Genomic DNA, 27,585 nt, shown 5'->3' with positions numbered 1-27,585 from the left:
AGGTAGTTTGCCCCCAGTGATGCGTTGTGCAGACCTCACTACCCTCTGGAGAGCCTTACGGTTGTGGGCGGAGCAGTTGCCGTACCAGGCGGTGATACAGCCCGACAGGATGCTCTGGATTGTGCATCTGTAGAAGTTTGTGAGTGCTTTTGGTGACAAGCCGAATTTCTTCAGCCTCCTGAGGTTGAAGAGGCGCTGCTGCGCCTTCTTCACGATGCTGGCTGTGTTGGTGGACCAATTCAGTTTGTCTGTGATGTGTACGCCGAGGAACTTAAAACTTACTACCCTCTCCACTACTGTTCCATCAATGTGGATAGGGGGGTGTTCCCTCTGCTGTTTCCTGAAGTCCACAATCATCTCCTTAGTTTTGTTGACGTTGAGTGTGAGGTTAATTTCCTGACACCACACTTCGAGGGCCCTCACCTCCTCCCTGTAGGCCGTCTCGTCGTTGTTGGTAATCAAGCCTACCACTGTTGTGTCGTCCGCAAACTTGATGATTGAGTTGGAGGCGTGCGTGGCCACGCAGTCGTGGGTGAACAGGGAGTACAGGAGAGGGCTCAGAACGCACCCTTGTGGGGCCCTCACCACCTGGGGGCAGCCCGTCAGGAAGTCCAGTACCCAGTTGCACAGGGCGGGGTCGAGACCCAGGGTCTCGAGCTTGATGATGAGCTTGGAGGGCACTATGGTGTTAAATGCCGAGCTGTAGTCGATGAACAGCATTCTCACACAGGTATTCCTCTTGTCCAGATGGGTTAGGGCAGTGTGCAGTGTGGTTGAGATTGCATCGTCTGTGGACCTATTTGGGCGGTAAGCAAATTGGAGTGGGTCTAGGGTGTCAGGTAGGGTGGAGGTGATATGGTCCTTGACTAGTCTCTCAAAGCACTTCATGATGACGGAAGTGAGTGCTACGGGGCGGTAGTCGTTTAGCTCAGTTACCTTAGCTTTCTTGGGAACAGGAACAATGGTGGCCCTCTTGAAGCATGTGGGAACAACAGACTGGGATAGGGATTGATTGAATATGTCTGTAAACACACCAGCCAGCTGGTCTGCGCATGCTCTGAGGGCGCGGCTGGGGATGCCGTCTGGGCCTGCGGCCTTGCGAGGGTTGACACGTTTAAATGTTTTCCTCACGTCGGCTGCAGTGAAGGAGAGTCCGCATGTTTTAGTTGCGGGCCGTGTCAGTGGCACTGTATTGTCCTCAAAGCGGGCAAAAAGTTATTTAGTCTGCCTGGGAGCAAGACATCCTGGTCCGTGACGGGGCTGGTTTTCTTTTTGTAATCCGTGATTGACTGTAGACCCTGCCACATACCTCTTGTGTCTGAGCTGTTGAATTGAGATTCTACTTTGTCTCTATACTGACGCTTAGCTTGTTTGATTGCCTTGCCCCCCGCCTTGCACCCCCCAGGGTGTGAACAAAAATTCAGCAATGAATCATAACAGTCACAGAGTTTAAAATACCTTCATGTCAAAAGAGAGCAGCTCATTCAAAAACAGACCAAAAAAAATGGTGTGAAATTTAAGTCCCCCTTTTTGACACCCACAAGGGTGTCACTTAGCAAAAACAGGATAACACTTTATTGTTTATTGTCATGTAAGATACAGGATAAAACTTTGGTCATGGAAAACAGAGTAAAGCAAAGCAAAGCATTATTATAAACCATCTGGTCCTCTCAGCTACTCCTATCCTGCACCAGTTGGGCTTCATGCCACCCAGGGACTCGAAACCTTCACAACAGGGAGAACAAACATACTGGAAAGAAAACCCATCATAAAGATGTATAACAAGGAACTGTGGTGGTGTAAGATTTATTCTACTACCTCACCCACAGCATACCATGGGTCATCCTCAGTCAGTCTCATCCTCCTCTGAAAGCATGCTTCAGTATCAGCATCTCCAACTGGAGCATCAAGCAAAGGCATCATCATGCCTGAAGCCTTCACCACATCTGTAACAGACTTCTTGAAACACGGTATGATGCAAGCAGCACACTACATCAAATAACAAAAATACAAAAATTAGGGTCAGAAATCCAGTAACCACCATTCTAGTGTACTTACCAAAATCAGGCTCCCACCCAAGAGAACAGGCCAGACTCCTCCACCCCCGCCATGGTCCTCATCTCAGCAGATAGTGCATCAAGCCCACTAAGGGCCTTAGATATACTACCATCTGGACTGGTGTTATTAGGAATATACGTGCAACATTGTTCACCGAACATCTTGCATACGCCCCCCTGACTGGCAAGAAGCATATCCAAAGCAAGTCTATTCTGTCTGGCAACCCTAGATGTGGCCTCAAACTGTTCAGACATACCAGTGAGTGCATCACGGGGGTAATTAACAAAACGCTGTTGATCATAGTAGATGTAATGAATCCATGCAGTCTGTCTTGCATCCACTATGGCTGGACCTATAATCCATCATTCCTGCCCAAGGCCTGAAGCTCATGAGGAACCCCCACCGGCACTCCCAACAGGTTAGTGTGTATGTCAACTACATCCTCTGTCCATGGAGCACTACTTCTATGTCTCCCATGGGATGGAATGTTTTCAGTTCCCCTGGATACAGAACCCAACAGCTGTTCAGCAGTAACATCAACAATGGTCAGTGGAATTATCAAACTGGTCAGAGCACACGTACCTTGCCAGTCTCCTCTAAGAATGGGTCTCAGCACTCTTTTGGGTCCACAGATCCACCACACATCAGCCAGACCACTAGTTTGGTTTAGGCCTGTAACTGGCCAAGTGGAATTAATGGTTGTGTTACTACTGCAATCAGCTTCAGGCAATCTCCCATAATCAATGCCATTACCTGTACCCGTGATGCAACTGTAATTGCCCCCATATGCCTCAACACCCCAAGGGGCCCGATGAGGAGGTACTGTAGGAAACACAAGGCTCAAAGAGGAACAGAGAGTTGAATTGGCCTCAACCAGGTAAAAACCTCTCAGAATACACAACCACCCCTCTCCTTCTCCTATAGCAAATGGGTGTGTAGCCAGAACAGGTCTATCATGACCAATGTTTCATGTAACTCATGCAGTCCTTTCTTTTCAGGGTCTTAACTGTATACCTCATATAAGAAAGCCACAAATTGTCCCTACCAATAACACCAGTCTCAGTGCCTAATTGATCAATAGCTGAATAGTCTCTAACATTAATTACCTGAATGGGATTTTTAACACAGTGGTGGCAGGTTCGGTCCAGGGGTGGTAGAGGAGTGTGTCTGGCCCTGGTTCATCTGGGACCTCTGGTTTTGGCAGCACCTTAATAGAAAACACACCCATCGTGTCTGTCCCGGTCCTTTGTAGTCCGAGGGTGTAAGTGCCTGCATCAGAGAGCTTAATAGTTTTGATGGTTAGCAAGATTTCATCACCTTTACAAAGTTCAACAGTGCTCCCAGGTTTTCCCATATCATGGAAAACCTATCCACCTTTGTGGGATCCCCTATGCTATAAGGATACCCTCTCTTCCAATCCCAGAACTGTCCCAAGTCGGTTATCCTGTAATCCCCATACGGACACCCTCCCAATTTAATATAATTTCATTTATAATTTTCGTCCACTTGTTCTGTAGACATACATTCAGCATTCCACGGGTCAGAACCTGGAATCCGCTGGTACATCACCATCTATTTCCATCGATTTCTCCAGAGTCCTGGAAATAAGGCCTCATACACAGGGAGTTAGACAACAGCCCCATAAAACTAAAACAGTCACACAGGTGAATGTAGCCCATAATACAGTGATCATAATATTTTCCCCATTTTCTGAACATACTTTCAAACCCAATTAATCAGAGAAGTATCCACCCCAGTGTTTTCTGTCATCCCGTGAGCCAGGGTGGTCAAACCAGCTGAGGCTTCGGGTACTGATTCGTCCGGAGCTGTGTTATTTGGGATGTCACCCACGATAAGACAGCTCAGACAAACAGCTTCCATGTGAAGCCCCACCCTTTCCCCGAGAACACATCACTTAGCAAGAGCCAGACACATCTTCACTTCTAATGAACAAAAACAGGGGTGACAGGACAGGGAGGATTTTCTTCATTCGAGAGATGGCCCCCGGAATTCTGTAAATTCCAGTTCTCCTCTCGAACACTGTTTATTGTTCGATAGTGTCAGTGTGTCTTACCCTCCCACCGTGCGATATGAATCCGGGTAGCTCTTTCAGCTAGCTGTCACCAGGAGACCTTGGTATGGTCCCCCCAACAAGCCTCTGGGACTGGATTGAGTGACTTCACCTGCAGTTCACCTATAATGCATAAAATGCTGGATATACAGGCTTGGTTAACAAACAGTTTCTAATCTTTTATCTGATTCTATCTTTAACTTCTATGCCCATTTGTTAGCTACATTTTTAAAAATATTAGTTTCTTATCCAATAGGCCCCATCCTATCCTAGACCACAATTTACCTATCCCCCTTTTGATACCTGGCTTTGCCCAGGTAACAACCTTACCTACTCTAAATAATGACTTAGGTAAGATTAGTATATTATCCTTCTGCTCTGACATTATCATGTAGGAGCGCCCCTTTAATTTTCCACTTGTCCAATTCTCCCTTTTGTCTCCACTCAGTGACTGTTATCTACACACTCCGTTATCTCTGCTCGTCCTGGTTCCCTTCTAAAACTTCTCCTCTCTGCTCTCCAACCGTCAAGGTCTCTGCAGTGCGGGGGAGGGCTCATCTGTCTGCCTTTTCCCATGTTTCCACATTTTAACTAAATGTCTCACTGTTTGGCTTTATCTAAATTTTTATTTTTTGAAAAACATGTCTATGGTGGCAATTTATATAGGTTAAGTAAACTCCACTATAATTAAGTTACCTTCAAAAATGTTTTTTAAACAGTATTACCCATGACCACAAATGTATTATTCAAATGGCACCCCCTTGTGGCTGATCAGACCACCCGAGAGAGCCATGAAATCCGGTCACGGGTTACACCATCCCCCCACATTCGTGTTCCATACCATATTAGACATATTAAAGAACCCTTTATCCTTAAAATAAAATAAAAATCACTTGTGTAATTAAAACTCATAAAATAAAAAACTCATAAAGGTTCCATATGTGAGCGTGCCTCTTTAAAATATCATGTCTCTGGGAACATGGAAATCCCCTTAACCCAAACATTTACTACAAAAACAAAACCTAATAATTATGATAATCCCCTCAAACTCAAATAATTTGTCTCGATGTTTCATGTCTTATTCGTGTTTCTCCAAATTGTCTCCCCAAAATACTTCTTAAATACCCAGACATTAGACAGACACACACAACTGTGATAAATGTGCACTGTCCCTTTAACATAAAAACCTCAGCCTGCAATCCACTCTGCGGGCCTTTCATTGTTCTCCATAATGAAAACAGATTCTAATGTTAGTATACCTTGACCTCCTGTTTAATTTCAATGATGTTATCTGAACAATCAAACCAAAATCAATACCCGGGAAGTACTTGTGTAAATGAATTAAAATAACTAAATAAATCTACCTTATTTCTCAGCATTTGGTTAGAACACCACTCCCGTCTTACATCGACCACACCCTTCGCCCCGTACCTAGTGTACAGCTTATCTATTACTCAGTGGCTCAATTAATGTTTAACGTAAGTATGTTCAGATGTTGATTATGTAATTCTACAACATTAGTATAGTTCAAACCTCATAATATAAATCCGCAAAAAGAATTTTGCGTTAATAGAGTTTAACACTTTTTTCCAACAGTCATGCACCCCCCTCAATATTCTATGATATAACTCTCATCAGCAAGCCTGCGACTTTTTCAACATTCTCACCGGTTCCAGCTCCAACTGAAATACCTAATGTACCACACTCACTTTGTCCCCGACCTCATTCATATCGATATTAGTCCCCGACTGAATATCAAGCGTGTTTCATGCACAGGATTTGATTTTCACAAATCTTCATTTACGCCAGTAAGCAGACCAGTGGGAGACGCAATGGCCCCGCCTTCTGTTCATTCTCTGTTTGGTCCCTTGGTTCTTAAATACATGGCTTTTATTTCTTTCAACTTCCTTGTCTCTGGCCTCCTGCTACGTCCCTCTCAACTCACATTCCATTGTTTTCAGCTGGGCCCCTGTTGGCGGCCACCCCCCTAGATAACCTGCTTGTGTCCATCTTAACTTCAATCCCTCCCAAACTTTCTTTATAGGCGTCCATCGTTCCTTTGCCCCTGATCTATATTCAATTTTTTGTTCTAGGAACTCATTAAACCTCAGCTTTGGAGTATTGGGGGTCGCCATTGTGAATTTGCTTTAAACGTAATTTAATTTAATTCAATCGGAATTTAATCGTAGTTTTAATCGAAATTCTCTCCTTCTATCTGAATATAGTTAGCATATACTTCGCCCGACGTTGATTAATACCCACGATGTATTCGAAGAGACACTATTGCTCGTACTCTGCCTTATCTCAGAGCTTCTCCTTCGTATATTCAGGTTGAGAAAAAACGCATGGGCTGGTATAGCATTTGTGGAGCGCACAACCAAGGGATCTATTCGACTATTTAGTCTCAATATTTAAATATTATATTCAGTTATTATTTCAATTATACATCAGTCATTTCGTTCCTGATTATACATTTATACATGTACCTATTAACATAGGTACATACAATATAGAAGTTTCGGATTTATCCAATATCCCTTATTATAATTCTATCTCTCTCCCTCTATCTAACCACCAACAATCTTAATGGAAACAATTACAACCACATTGCATTTTAACATAACATAAACAGTTACAAATAGACAAAACAAGACAAAACAACACGTTATATCTCTGACCCCTGAAAGCCGATCCTTATCAGTGAATTTATATCAGACTGAGCTGTACCGGGTCACGGGATAAAATTACAATTTATCCCCTCGGCGCCAGATTTGAAGAATAGTAATTAGCTATCCCCTACTGATCTCTATTCCTGATCCCTATCGAGCTGACCCCTATCAGAATTATTACACATGTCCGACCCCTATCGGTGAATCTCTATCAGACTGAGCCGTACCGGGTCACGGGATAAAATTACAATTTATCCCCTCGGCGCCAGATTTGAAGAATAGTAATTAGCTATCCCCTACTGATCTCTATTCCCGACCCCTATCGGAACTATCAAAGACAAAACAGTGATCACTCATCATTGAAAGCTAGCAGACTGTGCTGACCGGGTCACGGATCCCAAAATTACAATTTGTCCCCTCGGCGCCAGAGTTAATGAATAGTAATTAGCTATCCCCTTACTGATATCTCATCAATGATTTAAATCACACCGGCCGTCGCCGGTTCGTTACTACATATGTTCACATACACTGTTATTTCGACTCGTCAGCAAATTATAAATTTACACAAGAATTCATACTTACTCGGAAAAACTGATCAAAATTTAGACAGACTATACGACAATATGCAAAGTTTGATTTAACAGGCTTTTGCTTACCTTATTTTTTATGGTGCACCTTGTAATCAGTTTTCCGAGTTGAGCAGAATTGTTGCCCTCCCCCGAAAGTCTTCACCCGTCTTTTTTATTTATTTAATGAATCGTCCTTTCACCAACTCGCCTCCCCCACACCCAAATCAACTCACTTCGACTGGATCGTTAGTAAACTATCCTCAGCTACCATTTCTGTTAGAAATTGGATATGTAGAAGGGCGAGTCGGTCAAGGATCGATTCAGACAAGGTGGTAAATTGTATGACAAGCTACAGTTTATTCAGAGTGAAGATATCTAGAACAGCGTAATTACGGCTCTCCCGCTGGTTCGTACGGAAACGCAGACGAAGAAGAGGCCGATACAATCAGTACACCACTTATATATAGAACAGAAAGTAGGTTGATTCTGGAAGATCGGATCTTTGGATTGGTTCAGCTGGGGTGTAGTCTGTAGTCTTCCGCCATTGGCTCAGTTGTCTGTCCGTCATCGTAGAATCCTCTTCGGGCATACAACGTTCAGCTACAACGGAGATCATGTGTGTGCGCTGGTTTTGGCCATTAGTGTAATGCGGGAGCTATCCTGTAGGGGACCCCACAGGCTCTACTCTGAGTTGTAGCCCCCCATTAACAATAGTTTGGTCACCTACATAAGAAATAGCATTTCTCTACAGTAGGCATGGCCAATTTGCATAATTGGCCATGTGCATGTAATTGTGATGGACGCTGTAGGAGAGCGGAATAAGGTCATGGGAGAGACAAAAAGTGAGTAAAAACACCCTAAATATATTTAGAACTACAAATAAACTTTCTTCTGTCGATTCTTGTTTTTTTTTATGTCACAATTCCAACCCTCCTCCTTTATCCGGGCTTGGGACCGGCAAGTGACCCAAAAAAGACACTGGCAAAGTTACTTATTTTATTTTATTTTTTTAAATCTTAATTTAATTTGGTTTGGTTTTGAACCTTATGGTCCACTTAGGAGCCTACAACAAGTCACAGTAAAACATGAACATTTTTAACCATAATTTAAAAAAAAATCTGGACCAAAAAGAGACAATAGAATAAAATGTCAATGTGAGAAAATGATGGTAACTAGTCTGGCCCTAATTCAGGTTAATTGTTTTTTTAATGTAAGCCAGGGTGGGATCAGCCAGCGGGGGCTTCCCGCACGCGCGATTCATTTGCAGTCTGGACGCAGAGGGGTGAGCATCTCCTGCTCTGACTGCAGCTGGGAGGGACTGCTGCGCGAGGACTGGACCGCCTGTTAGTGCTTTGGGACAGCACCCGCTGTTCGTTGAGAAGAGTAAGAATGAATCGTGCTTTCGCGTCAATCTCCAAAAGTCTCCAATAACACCATAAAAAGTCACTAGATTTGTCGCTAAACGCTTTTTGGAAAAGTCGCTAAGTTGGAAACACGGGCCTTGTGGCACCTGGCTTATTTGCATATAGGCCTACTGTAGCTCTGATTTGCTATGGAGCACCGGTCTGTGTAGAATCCGATCCTGGACAGGACAGACGTTTTTATTCAGTTTTATTTAATGCAGTGTCTATTCATTGTCCAAACGCACGGCCGCTTTCCGACTATTGCTATATTATTTTCACAAATGCCTTACTATACGTCATTCCCAAACATTGTATACATTTATGATAATGTAAAAATGACCATATCTAAGTACTCACTTGTCAGAATATTTAAAAAAGGTGTTACAAATATTTCATGTTGCTAAATGCTGTCAATTCCACTTTAAGCTTTTAACAGTTTTGATTAAATCTTCTAGTTGAATGTTTTACATAGTGATTGCTTCCCACTGAACGCAGACAGCAATTCAACATCTATTGCACGTTGGTTCAATGTAATTTATCAATGGACAAGGAGAAGATTAAATTAGCCACCAGACAGCTAGAGAACCGTTAGTAAACAACTTTACTTCAAGCAAGACTTATTGGCTGCGTTTACACAGGCCGCCCAATTCTGGTCTTTTGCCAAATTGTTGGCAAAAGAGCTGATCTGATTGGTGAAAATAGTGGAAAAATATCAGATTTGGGCTGCCTGTGTAAATGCAGTCTTTGTTTCAAGTGTCCTTTCATAACTGGTACCGCTCATGGAGAGAAAGTAGGCAGCCATACTTCCACTCCTGCTGGTTCTAGCTAGTTAGTGTTAACCATATTTGCTACCTAGAACTAAGAAGTATGCTTGCTAGTTATATTTATATATATGCTAAAAAAAATAAAGGGAAAACTAAAATTGCTGACAACAAAATCACACAAATTATCAATGGAAATCAAATTTATCAACCCATGGAGTTCTGGATTTGGAGTCACACTCAAAATTAAAGTGGAAAACCACACTACAGGCTGATCCAACTTTGATGTAATGTCCTTAAAACAAGTCAAAATGAGGCTCAGTAGTGTGTGTGGCCTCCACGTGCCTATATGACCTCCCTACAACGCCTGGGCTTGCTCCTGATGAGGTGGCGGATGGTCTCCTGAGGGATCTCCTCCCAGACCTGGACTAAAGCATCCGCCAACTCCTGGACAGTCTGTGGTGCAACGTGGCGTTGGTGGATGGAGCGAGACATGATGTCCCAGATGTGCTCAATTGGATTCAGGTCTGGGGAACATGCCTTCCTCTTGCAGGAACTGCTGACACACTCCAGCCACATGAGGTCTAGCATTGTCTTGCATTAGGAGGAACCCAGGGCCAACCGCACCAGCATATGGTCTCACAAGGGGTCTGAGGATCTCATCTCGGTACCTAATGGCAGTCAGGCTACCTCTGGCGAGCACATGGAGGGCTGTGCGGCCCCCCAAATAAATACCACCCCACACCATGACTGACCCACCGCCAAACCGGTCATGCTGGAGGATGTTGCAGGCAGCAGAATGTTCTCCACGGCGTCTCCAGACTCTGTCACGTCTGTCACATGTGCTCAGTGTGAACCTGCTTTCATCTGTGAAGAGCACAGGGCGCCAGTGGCGAATTTGCCAATCTTGGTGTTCTCTGGCAAATGCCAAACGTCCTGCACGGTTTTGGGCTGTAAGCGCAAACCCCACCTGTAGACGTCGGGCCCTCGTACCACCCTCATGAAGTCTGTTTCTGACCATTTGAGCAGACACATGCACATTTGTGGCCTGCTGGAGGTCATTTTGCAGGGCTCTGGCAGTGCTCCTCCTGCTCCTCCTTGCACAAAGGCGGAGTTAGCGGTCCTGCTGCTGGTTTGTTGCCCTCCTACGGCCTCCTCCACGTCTCCTGATGTACTGGCCTGTCTCCTGGTAGCGCCTCCATGCTCTGGACACTACGCTGACAGACACAGCAAACCTTTTTGCCACAGCTCGCATTGATGTGCCATCCTGGATGAGCTGCACTACCTGAGCCACTTGTGTGGGTTGTAGACTCCGTCTCATGCTACCACTAGAGTGAAAGCACCGCCAGCATTCAAAAGGGACCAAAACATCAGCCAGGAAGCATAGGAACTGAGAAGTGGTCTGTGGTCACCACCTGCAAAACCACTCCTTTATTGGGAGTATCTTGCTAATTGCCTATCATTTCCACCTGTTGTCTATTCCATTTGCACAACAGCATGTGAAATTTATTGTCAATCAGTGTTGCTTCCTAAGTGGACAGTTTGATTTCACAGGAGTGTGATTGACTTGGAGTTACATTGTGTTGTTTAAGTGTTCCCTTTATTTTTTGAGCAGTGTATTTCAAGGCCTACCTTCAAACTCAGTGCCTCTTTGCTTGACATCATGGGCAAATTAAAAGAAATCAGCCAAGACCTCAGAAAAAAAATTGTAGACCTCCACAAGTCTGGTTCCTCCACAAGTCAGCAATTTCCATATGCCTGAAGGTACCACATTCATCTGTACAAACAATAGTATGCAAGTATAAACACCATGTGACCACGCAGCCATCATACCGCTCAGGAAGAAGATGTGTTCTGTCTCCTAGAGATGAACTTACTTTGGTGTGAAAAGTGCAAATCAATTTCAGAACAACAGTAAAGGACCTTGTGAAGATGCTAGAGGAAACGGGTACAAAAGTATCTCAATCCACAGTAAAACGAGTCCTATATCGACATAACCTGAAAGGCCACCCAGCAAGGAAGAAGCCACTGCTCCAAAACCGCCATAAAAAAAGCCAGACTACGGTTTGCAACTGCATATCGTACTTTTTGAAGAAATGTCCTCTGGTCTGATGAAACAAAAATAGAACTGTTTGCCCATAATGACCATTGTTATGTTTGGAGGAAAAAGGGGGAGACTTGCAAGCCGAAGAACACCATCCAAACCGTGAAGCAAGGAGGTGGCAGCATCATGTTGTGGAGGTGCTTTGCTGCAGGAGGGACTGGTGCACTTCACAAAATAGATGGCTGCATGAGGAAGGAAAATGATGTGGATATATTGAAGCAACATCTCATGACATCAGTCAGGAAGTTAAAGCTTGGTCGCAAATGGGTCTTCCAAATGGACAATGACCCCAAGCATACTTCCAAAGTCGTGGCAAAATTGCTTAAGGACAATAAAGTCAAGGTATTGGAGTGGCCATCACAAAGCCCTGACCTCAATCCTATGGAAATTTGGTTGGCAGAACTGAAAAAGCGTGGGTGAGCAAGGAGGCTAACAACCATGACTCAGTTACACCAGCTCTGTCAGGAGGAATGGGCCAAAATTCACCCAATTAATTGTGGGAAGCTTGTGGAAGGCTACCCGACACATTTGGCCCAAGTTAAACAATTTAAAGGCAATGCTACCAAATACTAATTGAGTGTATGTACACTTCTGACCCACTGGGAATGTGATGAAAGAAATAAAAACTGAAATAAATAACTCTACTATTATTCTGACATTTCACATTCGTAAAATAAAGTTGTGATCCTAACTGACCTAAGACAGGGAATTTTTACTAGGATTAAATGTCAGGAATTGTGAAAAACTGAGTTCAAATGTATTTGACTAAGGTGTTTGTAAACTTCCGACATCAACTGTAAGTAGACCCCGCCTTCTATAGGGTTCAGGTTTAGCAGATGAGGAGTGGCTAGGTATCCAGAAATAACTTCTGACTCATTCTAGCAGGTTTAAACAGTATAGTTCCTACAGATCATTACCACATCTAATAATGATCTATTTAACAAAACAGAGGAGGAGCGCCTCTTTGGCAATCTATGTCAGATGATAGGTGCTCTTTGAAATGGTGATGAACAGTTAAACAAGCAACAAAGATTCTAGTAGCATAAGCATTAGCAAACCCTTTAAAAATATAAAGGCATATACTTTTATTGTAACTTGGCTAATGAATGGCAAGGAGGTAAAAACAAGTTGCCTACTATTAGCAACAAACATTTCCATTCCTCTCTCATTTAAACTATTTGGAGAATTTTGCAATGCTTCCGCATCATTTTTTTGTTTAAAGTATTTTTTATTAAAGGGTAAATAGTCAATTGCATTTTCAAATAATATAATTTATTTAGTGAAATCAGGTCAAATGGAAAACATTTTGCAAGGAAAACAAGTGTTTCTTATTGGACAAATTCACGTTAGTTCTGCCCAGTTTTGGCCAGTTTACTTTTGTATGGTTCCTAGTAAATACAGCCCTGATAATCACACTGGGTTAAATTAAATATTAGTCTACATTTTCAATGTAGAGCAAACTCAGGGTCAGGAATACAGGAGACAGTGGTTTTATCAGAGTAGAACATGTTATGTAAAAACCCTTCAGCAGAAACATAAAAAAATAAAATAAATCTTAATTAAACCATGATTCGTGTTTTGCCGTGTCATATCTCTAATACATCCTATAGGACAATTATCACTGAGATTATATGCAAATACTCCACCACACAAATATTTATGGGGGTTATTAGTAAGAATGAACTCAATCAATGAAGAGTTAACAGGGCCATGTGGGTTTTGAGATCAATTGAGTAAGATAAAAATCTATGCATATAAACTTAAATTGACCTGCAGCCAGGGATAGCTAATCCAGATTCTAATCCCCTAAAATGACCCACTCCGAGGACAGAACAGGTGTTAAACATTCAAAATATAGCACCAATAGCATCCGTCATGGCAGCAGGGGGGCAGTACATACCAGCAACAAATACATTTGTATTTTGGTTTATCGACAACCAGGTCGTCAAATTTCTTGGGAACAAAAATATTTATTTAATAAGTCACTTTCTGAGCACTTTTACAATGGGCAAATATGAATGGAAGGTTTCATTCAAATCAAAAGGGGTGTTGTCAAAAAAGCATTTGAATTCTAATGATTTATCCTGTTTTAATGGGCACTGTTAAAACAGGATAAGACCCTGTTTTAATAGGCCCTGTTAGAACAGGATAACACCCTGTTTTAATAGGCCCTGTTAGAACAGGATAACACCCTGTTTTAATAGGCACTGTTAGAACAGGATAACACCCTGTTTTAATAGGCACTGTTAGAACAGGATAACACCCTGTTTTATTAGGCACTGTTAGAACAGGATAACACCCTGTTTTAATAGGCCCTGTTAGAACAGGATAACACCCTGTTTTAATAGGCCCTGTTAGAACAGGATAACACCCTGTTTTAATAGGCACTGTTAGAACAGGATAACACCCTGTTTTAATAGGCACTGTTAGAACAGGATAACACCCTGTTTTATTAGGCACTGTTAGAACAGGATAACACCCTGTTTTATTAGGCCCTGTTAGAACAGGATAACACCCTGTTTTAATAGGCACTGTTAGAACAGGATAACACACTGTTTTATTAGGCACTGTTAGAACAGGATAACACCCTGTTTTATTAGGCACTGTTAGAACAGGATAACACCCTGTTTTATTAGGCCCTGTTAGAACAGGATAAAACCCTGTTTTAATAGGCACTGTTAGAACAGGATAACACCCTGTTTTATTAGGCACTGTTAGAACAGGATAACACCCTGTTTTAATAGGCACTGTTAGAACAGGATAACACCCTGTTTTATTAGGCACTGTTAGAACAGGATAACACCCTGTTTTATTAGGCACTGTTAGAACAGGATAACACCCTGTTTTAATAGGCACTGTTAGAACAGGATAACACCCTGTTTTAATAGGCACTGTTAGAACAGGATAACACCCTGTTTTATTAGGCACTGTTAGAACAGGATAACACCCTGTTTTATTAGGCACTGTTAGAACAGGATAACACCCTGTTTTAATAGGCACTGTTAGAACAGGATAACACCCTGTTTTAATAGGCCCTGTTAGAACAGGATAAGACCCTGTTTTATTAGGCACTGTTAGAACAGGATAAGACCCTGATTTAATGACCCATGGAACTTACAATGCAATGATAGAAACGAAGGAGAAGCTTTATAAACTTTGTTGCTTTATTCTTAACAGGAATATCTTATTAACAGACAGGCGGATGCAACTACCCTCAGAACGTGTTGGACTGCGTCCCAATACTCTTAGCAATACTTGCAATTTAGCAATACTGCAGACCGATGATGAAAATGAAGTAAAATAAACTTCACTCTATAAAAATATGTTCCACAACCGTAGTATTCAGTGTAATTAAATGTCAAAGATATTGGAAGTAGCCTATGAACCGATCATAAACTAAATATAATAATGTTTGTGTGTCGCGCAAGCTCATTTCTGGGATAATTTTTTACAATTGTACATTTAATGTGTAGTGATTTTGATGCATTTTAGCTTTTTTGATTGAGTTTTTGCCCCACCAATATTTTCATGTTCAAATCTCAGACCCGGCTCACAGCACACAGCTGGTGAGGTGAAGGGTGGAGGGTGAACCCCGGTAATGGTGTGAGATCCAGATCATACTCTGTTACTCCAGGAGGAGGAGAGAAACGAAAGCGCTGCAGGAGGGAGGTGAAGAAGAGGAAGAGCTCCATCCTGGCCAGACCCTCCCCCAGACACACCCTACGACCTGCGAGAGAGACCAAATATACAGAAAATAGCATGAAGTCTGTCCAAAAGGCAACCTGAATTGATCTACTTCTTGCAATGAAATTATGTGTTTCATAATGAAGTTAATCTACCTGCAGAGAAGGCCATGAAGGCGTCCCTCTTGACAAATCCTCCCTGCTCATCCAGAAAGTGTGAGGGGTTAAAGGTGTGGGGGCTCTCCCATTCACTATCATCCTGTAGGACCGACGTCAGTAGAGGAATCACAGACGTCCCCTGCAGTAAGGGTGAAGCATAGGACCCCTTATTTTCAGAGTAAAAGTGATGAAACGTTGTTTAATAGGAATGGATTGCAACTTCAGGCAGAACTATATACTTATGGCATGCCCATACTCCAATATTTCACAATAATGTGTTGTGATCTGGGTGCCGTCTTTTTGCATCGCCCAAATGTGTAATCCTTACCGATATCATGGACAGTTATGGTTTGAGAACATTCCAAGATTTGAAAGATACATACAACTCCTTTTTTCTCTATTTACAACTAAAGTCAGCTATGCTGGTCTACAGAGTCCCTTGGGAAACCCAACTACCAAACCTTCCAGTGATGGATTTATAAATACATGATCTGGGTTCCCAAAAGGACTGATCTCTATAATATATAAACAACTTTTGGAAAGCTCATATTCTGAGCTAGCCATTTAAACAGTATGGTCCACAGATCTAATTCAATCTGAACAATCATTTAACTGGAACAGAATATAGATGTCACGTATACTCCCTCTCCGGCGCACTAGGTCACCAGGCTGCTCATTATTATACACACACACCTGTCACCATCATTACGCACACCAGCACCTCAGACTCATCTGGACACCATCACCTGCCTGATTACCTTCCATATATTACTCCCTTTGGTTCCTTCCCAGGCGTTATTGTTTCTGTTTCTGTTTCATGTCTGTGTATTGTTTGTTCTTGTTTTGTATTATGTTTAGTTTATTGATTAAATTATTCACTCCCTGATCTTGCTTCCTGACTCCCAGCCCACATGTTACAATAGAAAAATATGACCTTGGCATCCTGTAATCCCAACCATCAATTTATACAGGCGGGGTGGGAGACATGGTTTCCAGGTGGGGAAGGAGGATGCGGGGTTGGATAGGGACTGAAGGGGGGAATGGATTGGGCTTCTCTTTATATGCATTTCTTTTATTGGTTTTTTGAACCTGTAACTTCCCTTCAGGAAAAAATACAATTTGAAGTTGGTCACAAAATAAACACAGAGATTTGGATATCCAGGTATCTGACCTTTTTGATGAAATATCCCTGGAAGGTGACATCTCGGCTGGTGGTGTGAGGGACGGCCATGGGTGCAATGTTGGCCAGTCTCTGGGTCTCATGGATCACTGCATTAGTGTAGGGAAGGTTCTTCCTGTCCTCTACCAAGGTTTGACGACTTCCTATAACCCTGCTGATCTCCTCCTGGACCTGATCTGAGACAGAAAGGAGGAAGGGTTGGAGTTAATACAGTGAACTGTACACTGAGTAGACAAAACATTAAGAACACCTGCTCTTCTTTCCATGACAGACTGACCAGGTGAAAGCTATGATCTCTTACTGTCTCTTGTTAAATCCACTTCAATCAGTGTAAATGAAGGGGAGGAGACAGGTTAACAATGGAGTTTTAAGCCTGAATACAATTTAGACTTCATTTAACCAGGCAAGTCAGTTAAGAACAAATTCTTATTTACAATGACGGCCTACCAAAAGGCCTCCTGAAGGGACAGGGACTGGGATTAAAAATGAGTCAAATATAAATATAGGACAACACACACCACGACGAGAGAACACAACACTACATAAAGAGAGACCTAAGACAACACAGCATGGTAGCAGCACAACATGGTACTAACATTATTGGGCAGACAACAGCACAAAGGGCAAGGTAGAGACAACAACACATCACGCAGAGCAGCCACTGTCAGTAAGACAGTCCATGATTGAGTCTTTGAATGAAGAGATTGAGATAAAACTGTCCAGTTTGAGTGTTTGTTGCAGCTCGTTCCAGTCGCAGCTCGTTCCAGTCGCAGCTAGCTGCAGCGAACTGAAAAGATGATCGACCCAGGAATGTATGCGCTTTGGGGACCTTTAACAGAATGTGACTGGCAGAATGGGTGTTGTATGTGGAGGATGGGGGCTTCTGTAGGTATCTCAGAGAGGGGGGAGTGAGGCTTAAGAGGGTTTTATAAATAAGAGTCAACCAGTGGGTCTTGCGACATGGATTGTGTATGTGTTCCATTCAGAGGTTGAATGGGCAAGACAAAAGATTTAAGTGCCTTTGAACGGGGTATGGTGAAGGTGCCAAGCGCATCGGTCTGTGTCAAGAACTGCAACGCAGCTGGGTTTTTCACACTCAACAGTTTCCAGTGTGTATCAAGAATGGTCCACCGCCCAAAGGACATCCAGCCAACTTGACAACTGTCGAAAGCATTGGATTCAACATGGGCCAGCATCTCTGGAATGCTTTCGAAACCTTCTAGAGTCCATGCACCAAGAATTTGAGACTGTTCTGAGGAAGATGTTCCTAACGTTTAACCTTCATTAACCAAGCCATCCTTATCTAGTTTCATAATATATTCTTCAATCTGGGTCTTTGCCAATGTTTACAACTTGTAACACCATGAGTGCTTTACTGTTTCATGTCTGTGTGTCACAGGTGGCACCTTTATTTGGGAGGACGGGCTCATAGTAATGGCTGGAACGGAATCAAACACATGGTTTCCATATTTTTGATACCACTCCATTCCAGCCATTATTATGAGCCGTCCTCCCCTCAGCAGCCTCCTGTGGTGTGTGTGCGTTCATGTGTTTGTGTTAATATCAATCCTTACCCTGTATATGGGGGTACTTGGCCATTAGCAGCAGACCCCAGCGCAGGGTTGTCCCAGTGGTGTCGGTACCAGCACCAAACAGGTTACCAACACTAAAGAACAGGTTGTCGTCATGGTAGAAAGAATCCATTTTGCCAGATTCCTAACAGAAACAGACGCTCAGATGACATGAGTTATGTACAGTCAGTCTTTCCTCAACTCTTAGCCAAGAGAAACTGACATGCATAGTATTGATATTAGCCCTCTGATTACAATGAAGAGATAAATGTGTCATGCTGTGCTGGGCAGATTAAGTTGGCCCTTCTTTTGACTGGACAATAATTGAGATAAGATCAAACTAGAGCTTGCTTTGTGGAGAGTGGTGCTTCTACACCTGCATTGTTTGCTGTTTTAGGCTGGGTTTCTTTACAGCACTTTGACATCGGCTGATGTAAGAAGGGCTTTATAAATACATTTGATTTTAAAAAAGCAGAGCATCTATTTATCATGGACAGTCCTCTTCAAATCTTTACAATCATTGAATCAATATGTTCTGACCATGAGCGTTTACAATCTAACGTAACACAAAGTAATTTAATATCCTCAACAGCCACACCATTGATTACCAGATTCAGCTGAGGTCCAGAACTTAGGGAATGATTTGTATCAATACAATGCTTAGTTTTGGAGATGTTCAGGACCAGTTTATTACTGACCACCCATTCTCAAACTGACTGCAACTCTTTGTTTAGTGTTGCAGTGATTTCACTAGCTGTGATTGCTGACGGGTTGAATCATCAGCTTACATGGACACAGGTTCTGTTTAATGCCAGTGGCAGGTCATGAAAATAGAAAAGAGTAGAGGGCCAAGAGAGCTGCCATGCAGTACACCTCACTTTACATGTTTAACATTAGAGAAGCTTCCATTAAAGAAACCCCCCTTGGGTTCTATTAGATAGATTGCCATATTGTGGATTCAGAGCTGAGGTTGAAAAGCCATAACACATAGGATTATTCAACACGTTATGGTCACTAATATTAAAGGCTGCACTGAAATCTTTTTATTATAAATTTCTTTAAACCAATCATCAGTCATCTGTGCCAGTGCATGTTCAGTGGCCTTCTCTATAAGCATTCTGAAAGTCTTAATTTGTTTACAGAGAAATAGCATTGTATTTGGTCAAACACCATTTTTTTCAACAGTTTGCTAAGAGCTGCCAGTAAGCTGACAGGTTGGCTGTTAGAACCAGGCCTGATGACAAACACTTCTCTGGGGTCAGATTAAAGACATGACAGTTGTCAATGCCAGGAGGTTTGTCATTATTGATCGACAATAATTTCTTCACCTCACCTTCAGCCAGTCAGATGTGCAGCCAGACTTATTAGCCACTCCTTTTGCCCCCATCTCTTTCAACTATACAGTTATTCAATTCCTCATCAATCCACGGAACCAGTTTCTTAAAAAGGTACATGTTTATCAATAACTAGAAGAAGCAATTTCATAAATGCATCAAGTGCAGCGTCTGGATGCTCCTTATTAATCACATGAGACCAACAAATATTTTTTAACATCATCCACATAAGAGTCACAGCAAAATGTTTTGTATTATTTGTTTTTCTTAAAACTGCATAATTGATTAAGGGCTTGTAAGTGCATTTCACTGTAAGGTCTACACCGGTTGTATTCGGCATGTTACAAATAGAATTTAATTTGATTTGAAAATCATTTGTATGATCTCATACACTATTTTAGTCCCATCTTTTATTATTATTAACCATGACGGCGTACCCCGGCCAAACCCTAACAATGCTGGCCCAATTGTGCGTCGCCCTGTGGGACTCCAATCAAGGCCAGTTGTGAAACAGCCTGGTATCGAACCAGGGTCTGTAGTGATGCCTCTAGCACTGAGATGCAGTGCCTTAGACCTCTGCGCCACTCAGGAGCCCCCATCAAGAATTTCACACACATTATCTGGATACTGACAGTTAGAACTCGGTGGCCTATAGGAGCTACACTAAAATAGGCTTTAGAGGAGGCAGGTGAACCTGCAACCACAACACTTTAATAACACGAGATCCTCTATAAGCATTACAGGGATATGGCTCTGAATATGTACAGCAACAACTCCCCCATATGCATTCCTGTGTCTTCTGTAGATGTTATATCATTGTATTGCTAATGATGTATCAAATGAATTATCGATGTGAGTCTCATAAATGGCTAATATATGAATACATATCTGATGTTAGCAAGTTATTAATTGTATTAACCTTATTTCTAAGGCTACATATATTAAAACGTCTTATGGGCAGGTGGGACGGTAGTTACATCACAAATGGTCCTTTTGTTCGATAATGTCCTTTATATCAATAAAAGCTCAGTTTAGCTGGCACGCTTCAGTCAATAATCCACCCAGTTTCCCTCCATCAAAATGCATACAAAATGAATCACAAACATTACTAATAAACTTTTCCAAACAAGTCAAACAACGTTTATAATCAAACCTTAGGTACCCTAATACGTAAATAAACAATAACATTTAAGACGGAGAATCGTTATTGTCTTTACCGGAGAAAAATACCAAAGAACGCGCTCTCTTCCACACGCTTGGAAACACTATAGCCAAATGGGAGCCACCTAGAAAAAAAACAATTTCCGATTATAAACCCGGCAGTTTGGTTCCTGGATACTGATTATCCGAATGTCTTGGTAACTTAGACAATATACCACTAGTGTGGCGCAAAATAATTTATTTACTGTTCTAATTATGTTGGTATCAAGTTTATAACACCAGCAAGGCACCTCTGGGTTTTGTGGAATATGGCCAATATACAAGGACTGTATACAGGCACTGCACTTCACGTCATATAGTGCCTCAGCTGTGGTAAATTGACCAGATACCACACCCCCTCTGACCTTATTGATTAATTCTATTCTGTATAGTCATACTGAGCAATATTAATCGCTATTAATTGTTATGAATGAGTGAGATGCAGATTCTGCATGAAGTCTTCATACCTCCAGGGTCTTCTTTCGGACGAGGAACGAGTCCACAAAGCCTCTACACATATGAGGGTTCAGAGTCTCCTTCAGGCCCCTCGCCAGCTCTGTCACCTCCATCTTCAAATCAGCAACATTCTTTTTCAGACGTGTCAGGTTGTTTATCCACGGACCCAACCAGGGAAACATGTTGTACATCTACACAGAGATTCAGGTAGAATACACATAAAACAATATTATATTAATTATAACACACCACAACTATGATTAGATCATTAAATACAAATGTGATGCACATAAATATGTAATTATTAGTTGTGAGCACCAATAGTGATATTCAATATTATTTGATATCGATATGAGCAAGGCATATTGTAATGTCAGTTTATTATTTTTACTATTCTGTAAAAAGAACACATTACTTTTCCTGCATACACAAAACCCTCAAATTAAATTTAGCATATTTAATTAATTGCCTGTTGATGGTCCTATAATATAGGCCTCCCTAACTAACAAGTATGAATACAATATTATAATACCAGAATATTCACGCCTGGCCCAACGGACAATCTGCTAACAGTTGTCTGAACTTCAAAGAGCCATGGAAGTGAACAGAAAAGTGAACATACACAGGTGCAAAATATTTTATGCAAACCGATACGATAAGGAATCACAAAAATGGTACTGATATTGATATAATTTTGTATATCGGTGCCAATCACTAGTTATTATGTAACCATATTATATATAATAATTACAATGATATAATTAATTGTACAAAATATTTTAGCAATTTAGCAGACGCTCTTATCCAGAGCGATTCACAGTTAGTGCGTTCATCTTAAGATAGCTTGGTGGGACAATCACATGTCACAGACATAGTAAGTGCACTTTTCTCAAAGTAGTTATCAGCAAAGTCAGAGCTAGAAACCTGTTGTTCAGGAACTTTTTTTGGGGGGGTGGGGGCGAGGGGTTTATTTAAGATACTTTTTGAGGAGGTAAAGTATCAGGGGGAAGATGGGCAGGGACTCTGCTGTCCTAGCTTCAGGGGGAAGATGGGCAGGGACTCTGCTGTCCTAGCTTCAGGGGGAAGATGGGCAGGGACTCTGCTCTCCTAGCTTCAGGGGGAAGATGGGCAGGGACTCTACTGTCCTAGCTTCAGCGGGAAAATGGACAGGGACTCTGCTGTCCTAGCTTCAGGGGGAAGATGGACAGGGACTCTGCTGTCCTAGCTTCAGGGGGAAGTTGGGCAGGGACTCTGCTGTCCTAGCTTCAGGGGGAAGATGGGCAGGGACTCTGCTGTCCTAGCTTCAGGGGGAAGTTGGGCAGGGACTCTGCTGTCCTACCCTCATGTTTTTCCAACACTTCAATCAGGTAGGGGATTTCCTCTAAGATTTTCTCCTCACTCCCTTTCTTGCCCATCCCAAAGTCTCTAAGGTTTGTCAGGGCAAAGCGCCTCATCTCTTTCCATGAGTCTCCATTGGTAAACAGAATCCCTGTAGAGAACGTAGTTTGTTTCCATGACAATTCAAAGTGTAATATTAATAAATTATATTTACTATAATATGCCATTTAATAATGATCATGTACACACACACACACACACACACACACACACACACACACACACACACACACACACACACACACACACACACACACACACACACACACACACACACACACATATATATATATATATATATATATATATATATATATATATATATATATATATACATAATCTGCCAAAGTATCTCTGCATCCTTTCTGGTCATGATCATCTGTAACTATTTTAGACATTTATATTATTTGCAGAGGATGACAGCCTGATCTCTGCATTCACCATTCTAGCCTGATCTCTGCATTCACCATTCTAGCCTGATCTCTGCATTCACACTTCTAGCCTGATCTTTACATTCACCATTCTAGCCTGATCTCTGCATTCATCATTCTAGCCTGATCTCTGCATTCACCATTCTAGCCTGATTTCTGCATTCACCATTCTAGCCTGATCTTTACATTCACCATTCTAGCCTGACCTCTGCATCCACCATTCTAGTCTGATCTTTACATTCACCATTCTAGTCTCAAATGTCAGAAATTAGTGGTATTATTAAAAATTCACTTGTCAGCTATTGGATCACTTTCAACCAATCAGAGGACAGCCTAATTCAAACACAGTATTTGGCAACATTGTTTGTAAACCCAACCACTGTTTCTGCGAGGGCACTGATTGGACCAGACATTTTCTGGCTTATTCCAAAAGCCAATCTATTGGATAAAGGGCAGGCTGATATACATGCAGTAAAACAGAATGGTGAATGCAGCAATCAGACTTGTTCCATCAGGCTAGAATAAGACTTTCAACAGATTGTAATGCATTTCATTTCCAACTCATCTCTAAGTGTCTGAAATCGATTGTGTAGCTCAATAAAGTGTATTTAAAGTAACGGTTAGGTGAAAATCTCTCTTTAAAAGTTCATAATTTGTTAACTCATACCCACAATGTTGTTGACTCATCCTATACTCATATTTGTGGCCAACACATACATTGGAGAACAAACTGTTTTAGCTTATTCATAGACTGCTTCAGATTAAGGAAATCAATAAGACAGGTTGTCATTTGGGTGAACTATCCCTTTAAGAATAGGACATAGCCAGCATAAGAGTAAAATATCATTACCATGTCCTTGGTTGAAATCATAGAACACAGGAGTGATGTCCCTGTCCCCAAAGTCCTCTGCCTGGTTGACCAGCGCCTGCTTGACCATCTTGTATCCTGCCAGAACAACCACTTTCTTGGGTCCAAAGTGAACCGTGAAGATGGAACCATATTTCTTGGAGAGCTGGACAGATAAAGTTTACATAAAGTACACCATAGACTCAGTTATGTCTCGTTATATTATATGACTAAGCACAAAACTGGACATCACATACAACTTGTTTAACACGTTTCAGTCAAGAAATAGCATGAAGACAGTGGTTTACACTTGATGTCAGACCTACGTTCAAATACCAGTCAATGTAATTGAAGTACTTACAAACAATTAATATTTAGACAAAGTTTTTTATTGGAAATACATTTGGAAAGTATTGGTGTCGAGCTCCCACTCCCAATGTCACCGGTCTACTAATCACTGGTCCTGGCAACCCATCTTTATGCACACCTGGCAACCCATCTTTATGCACACCTGGCAACCCATCTTTATTCACACCTGGCAACCCATCTTTATGCACACCTGGCAACCCATCTTTATGCACACCTGGCAACCCATCTTTATTCACACCTGGCAACCCATCTTTATGCACACCTGGCAACCCATCTTTATTCACACCTGGCAACCCATCTTTATGCACACCTGGCAACCCATCATTATGTACACATGGCAACCCATCTTATTGCACACCTGGCAACCATCATTATGTACACATGGCAACCCAACTTATTGCACACCTGGCAACCATCATTGTGCACACCTGGCAACCATCATTATGCACACCTGGCAACCCATCATTATGCACACCTGGCAACCATCATTATGCACACCTGGCAACCATCATTATGCACACCTGGCAACCATCATTACGCACACATGGCAACCCATCTTTATGCACACATGGCAACCATCATTACGCACACCTGCGACTCATCATCAGTCACACCTGGACTTCATTACTCCCTTGATTACCTACCCTTTAAAAAGCACTATTTTATAATCCGTCATCAGATAGTATTGTTTGTCTGGTCATGTCATTAACTGCACCGGTCATTAACTGCACCTATGTTACAAGTGGCATGTATTTACAACTACTTGTTGTTTTTATTTGATGTAGTTGTTTTTGGCTGTGTATTAGAAAATAGTCAAACACAAAATGTCAAATACTTAAGTACACTATGTATTTGAACCCAGGTCTGTTATAACAAGATCCCTGAAGGGATATTCTCGGGCGCCGAAGACGTGGATGTCGATTATGGCAGCCTCCTGCACTCTCTCTGATTCAGAGGGGTTGGGTTAAATGCGGAAGACACGTTTCAGTTGAATGAGTTCAGTTGTACAAATGACCAGGTATCCCCCTTTACTTTCAATATTCTAAAGTGACCTCATCGCTTTCCTTGCAACACATTGGTCACTGTCACAAAGTATTTTGTCCATAGCCTGGTTCCCAACAAAAAACATCTGGGACCAGGCTACTTGGGCAGGACATATATATCTATTGAAATACACTACAGAATAGAACACTAAACAACATTAACCAGCTAAAAGCATATACAATGTGCCAGAGTTCATTCATCAGTTTGCTTACTGAACTTTTCAAACCTGGTGAAACAGCAAAAAAACTATATAAGTGAGATAAAACAGATCAAATCTCACAGATCAAATCAACATCAACATGTTTTGTTCTGAAAGCAAAGGATGACTTCATCTTACCTCGCAGAGAGTGCAGTAGGGCTTCTTGAGGTCCAGCTGGAGCATGTTACCAAGCAGGGGCAGCGGCCTCGGTCCTGGAGGCTCCTTCCCCTGTTCCTCAGAGCTGGAACCAGAGGAGCGGAGGTAGAGGACCAGTAGAAACAGCACAGTACCCAGCAGTGTCACTGTGCTTGATGTCTGTAGAAGACCTTTTATAAGAGACATCTTCAGACTGAGCTCATACACCTTATACTGGGCTAAAAATACAACACACCAATGCTCCGTTATGGAACAAGTGTGTGTGCTCAGAGAACTTCCACAACAACAGAACTCCAATGAATGCTATTTGTATAACCTCCCCACACCACCCTATTGGAGCAAGATGAGAAGAGGGATGTTACAACCTCAGAGGAGGAGCTAAACAATGCAACTCCAGCAGGTCTGTCTACATACAATTGTGAAACTCACATGATCTCACCTGCAGGTCATTGACAAACTCTCCATATGATTTGAGTCCTGGTCTTTCCAAAAAAGGTAATACATCGAAAGGCATTTATACGCCCGGCGAAATGGAATTAGGCTGATAGACCAGATGAACACATGTAAACTTTATTGCATCACCAAAGGGATGGTGAGGGTTACATAGATAGAATGAGGTTAAATCTAATCATATTTGGGATTTGATTGTGTTACTAAAGATCTTCAGAAATCCCCCTCCGTTGTCTATATACTTTGAAAACTCTATAAATATCATATAAAAACGATAATAAATTACTGATTGACACATATTTACATCTCCAATCATATATAATAACTTTTTAGACACTTGAAGGTGTTCCACATCTAATGTTTTATTTGTTTAGTGTGAGTCAATGATGATCAGGTAAATGGTCTGGTAAAACTATCTTCAGTGCAGATGCCATTAATAAGTACAAATTCACAGCGCCGACTCGTCCAAGTAGGAGAGGAAAGGCTGCCAGATTTGATCAAATGTTGATAATTTATTGTTCAGAATATATCTAATTCTTTCTAAGTGTACAGTGTTTGCCAATTCACTGAGCCATAATTTGGTAGAGGGCACTTCCCTCCTTTTCCAAAACAACAAGATTCGTTTTTTTGCCGAAATGAGACCGTAAGAGATTAGTTGTTTTGGGGGGTTGGTTAATCCGTTTAGGGACTCAGACACTCCCAGGATTATCAGAAGAGGGTCTGGGTCTATTGAAGTCTCCAAAAATTCAGAGAGGATCCCAAAAATTCCACACCAATAACCAAGTAAGCTAGAGCATAGGGCAAAGCAGTGGAGTAGTGTACCCTGCGTAGCCTATCATTTATCACACAAAGGGGATGTATCAGGAAATATCCTATGCAGTTTAGTTTTGGAATAGTGTAATCTGTCTAATACCTTGAATTGTATGAGACGATGTCTGGAGTTAATGGAGCATGTGTGGATATACTCCAAGCTCTCTTCCCAGTCTGCCACCGAAATGTCAGTCCCTAGTTCTTCCTCCCATTTTGCCTTAACGCACTCTCAATTGTAATATATTAATCTACCTTTGATGTGCTGGCCTTGCCACGTGAGCAGTTGGGAGGGGGGGGGATAGGGGGTACTAAAGGGGGGGGTGACATCTACCCTCTTTCTTTCTACATGTCCTTGTTCTGTATGTCGTGTTTTGTATTATTTGTTTTGTACCTTGAACTCTGTACCTTGAACTCTGGGTATTGTTGTTTCTGTCTGCTCTTTTATGTTTAGATGAGAATTGTATACCTGTCTTGTATACCTATACACCATTCTTGTGTGTTCAATAAAAAATATTTGAAACATAAAACTATCTTCAGTGCAGACAGTGGGAGGAAGAACAGGTCAGGCTGGATCCCAATAATCCCTCTGCCACGAGGTTAAAGGTCAGTTTACACATTCCAAAGACAGAATACATTTCCAATCTCTGTAAAAGTCTGAAAACC

At 41.9% G+C, this 27,585-nt stretch overlaps 1 protein-coding gene across 1 annotated transcript; it reads right to left on the bottom strand.

The window, feature by feature from the left end:
• Positions 1-14,776: 14,776 nt before the first annotated feature.
• LOC116359861 (cytochrome P450 2K1-like) lies at positions 14,777-25,952 on the bottom strand. The gene is made up of 10 exons (XM_031813734.1): positions 25,645-25,952; positions 23,898-24,060; positions 22,545-22,707; positions 22,103-22,197; positions 21,751-21,932; positions 21,230-21,409; positions 18,232-18,373; positions 16,649-16,833; positions 15,475-15,616; positions 14,777-15,362 (listed from the first exon to the last, which is right to left on the bottom strand). Exons 1-10 carry the CDS (start codon positions 25,846-25,848, stop codon positions 15,175-15,177), a joined length of 1,644 nt encoding a protein of 547 aa, XP_031669594.1. The 5' UTR covers positions 25,849-25,952; the 3' UTR covers positions 14,777-15,174.
• Between the last annotated feature and the right edge of the window lie 1,633 nt (positions 25,953-27,585).

Source organism: Oncorhynchus kisutch, unplaced genomic scaffold (assembly GCF_002021735.2).
Source record: "Oncorhynchus kisutch isolate 150728-3 unplaced genomic scaffold, Okis_V2 Okis06b-Okis10b_hom, whole genome shotgun sequence".
NCBI lineage: Eukaryota > Metazoa > Chordata > Actinopteri > Salmoniformes > Salmonidae > Oncorhynchus > Oncorhynchus kisutch.
The sequence above is the reverse complement of the archived record's forward strand: the minus strand, read 5'-3'. Positions and strand labels throughout refer to the sequence as shown.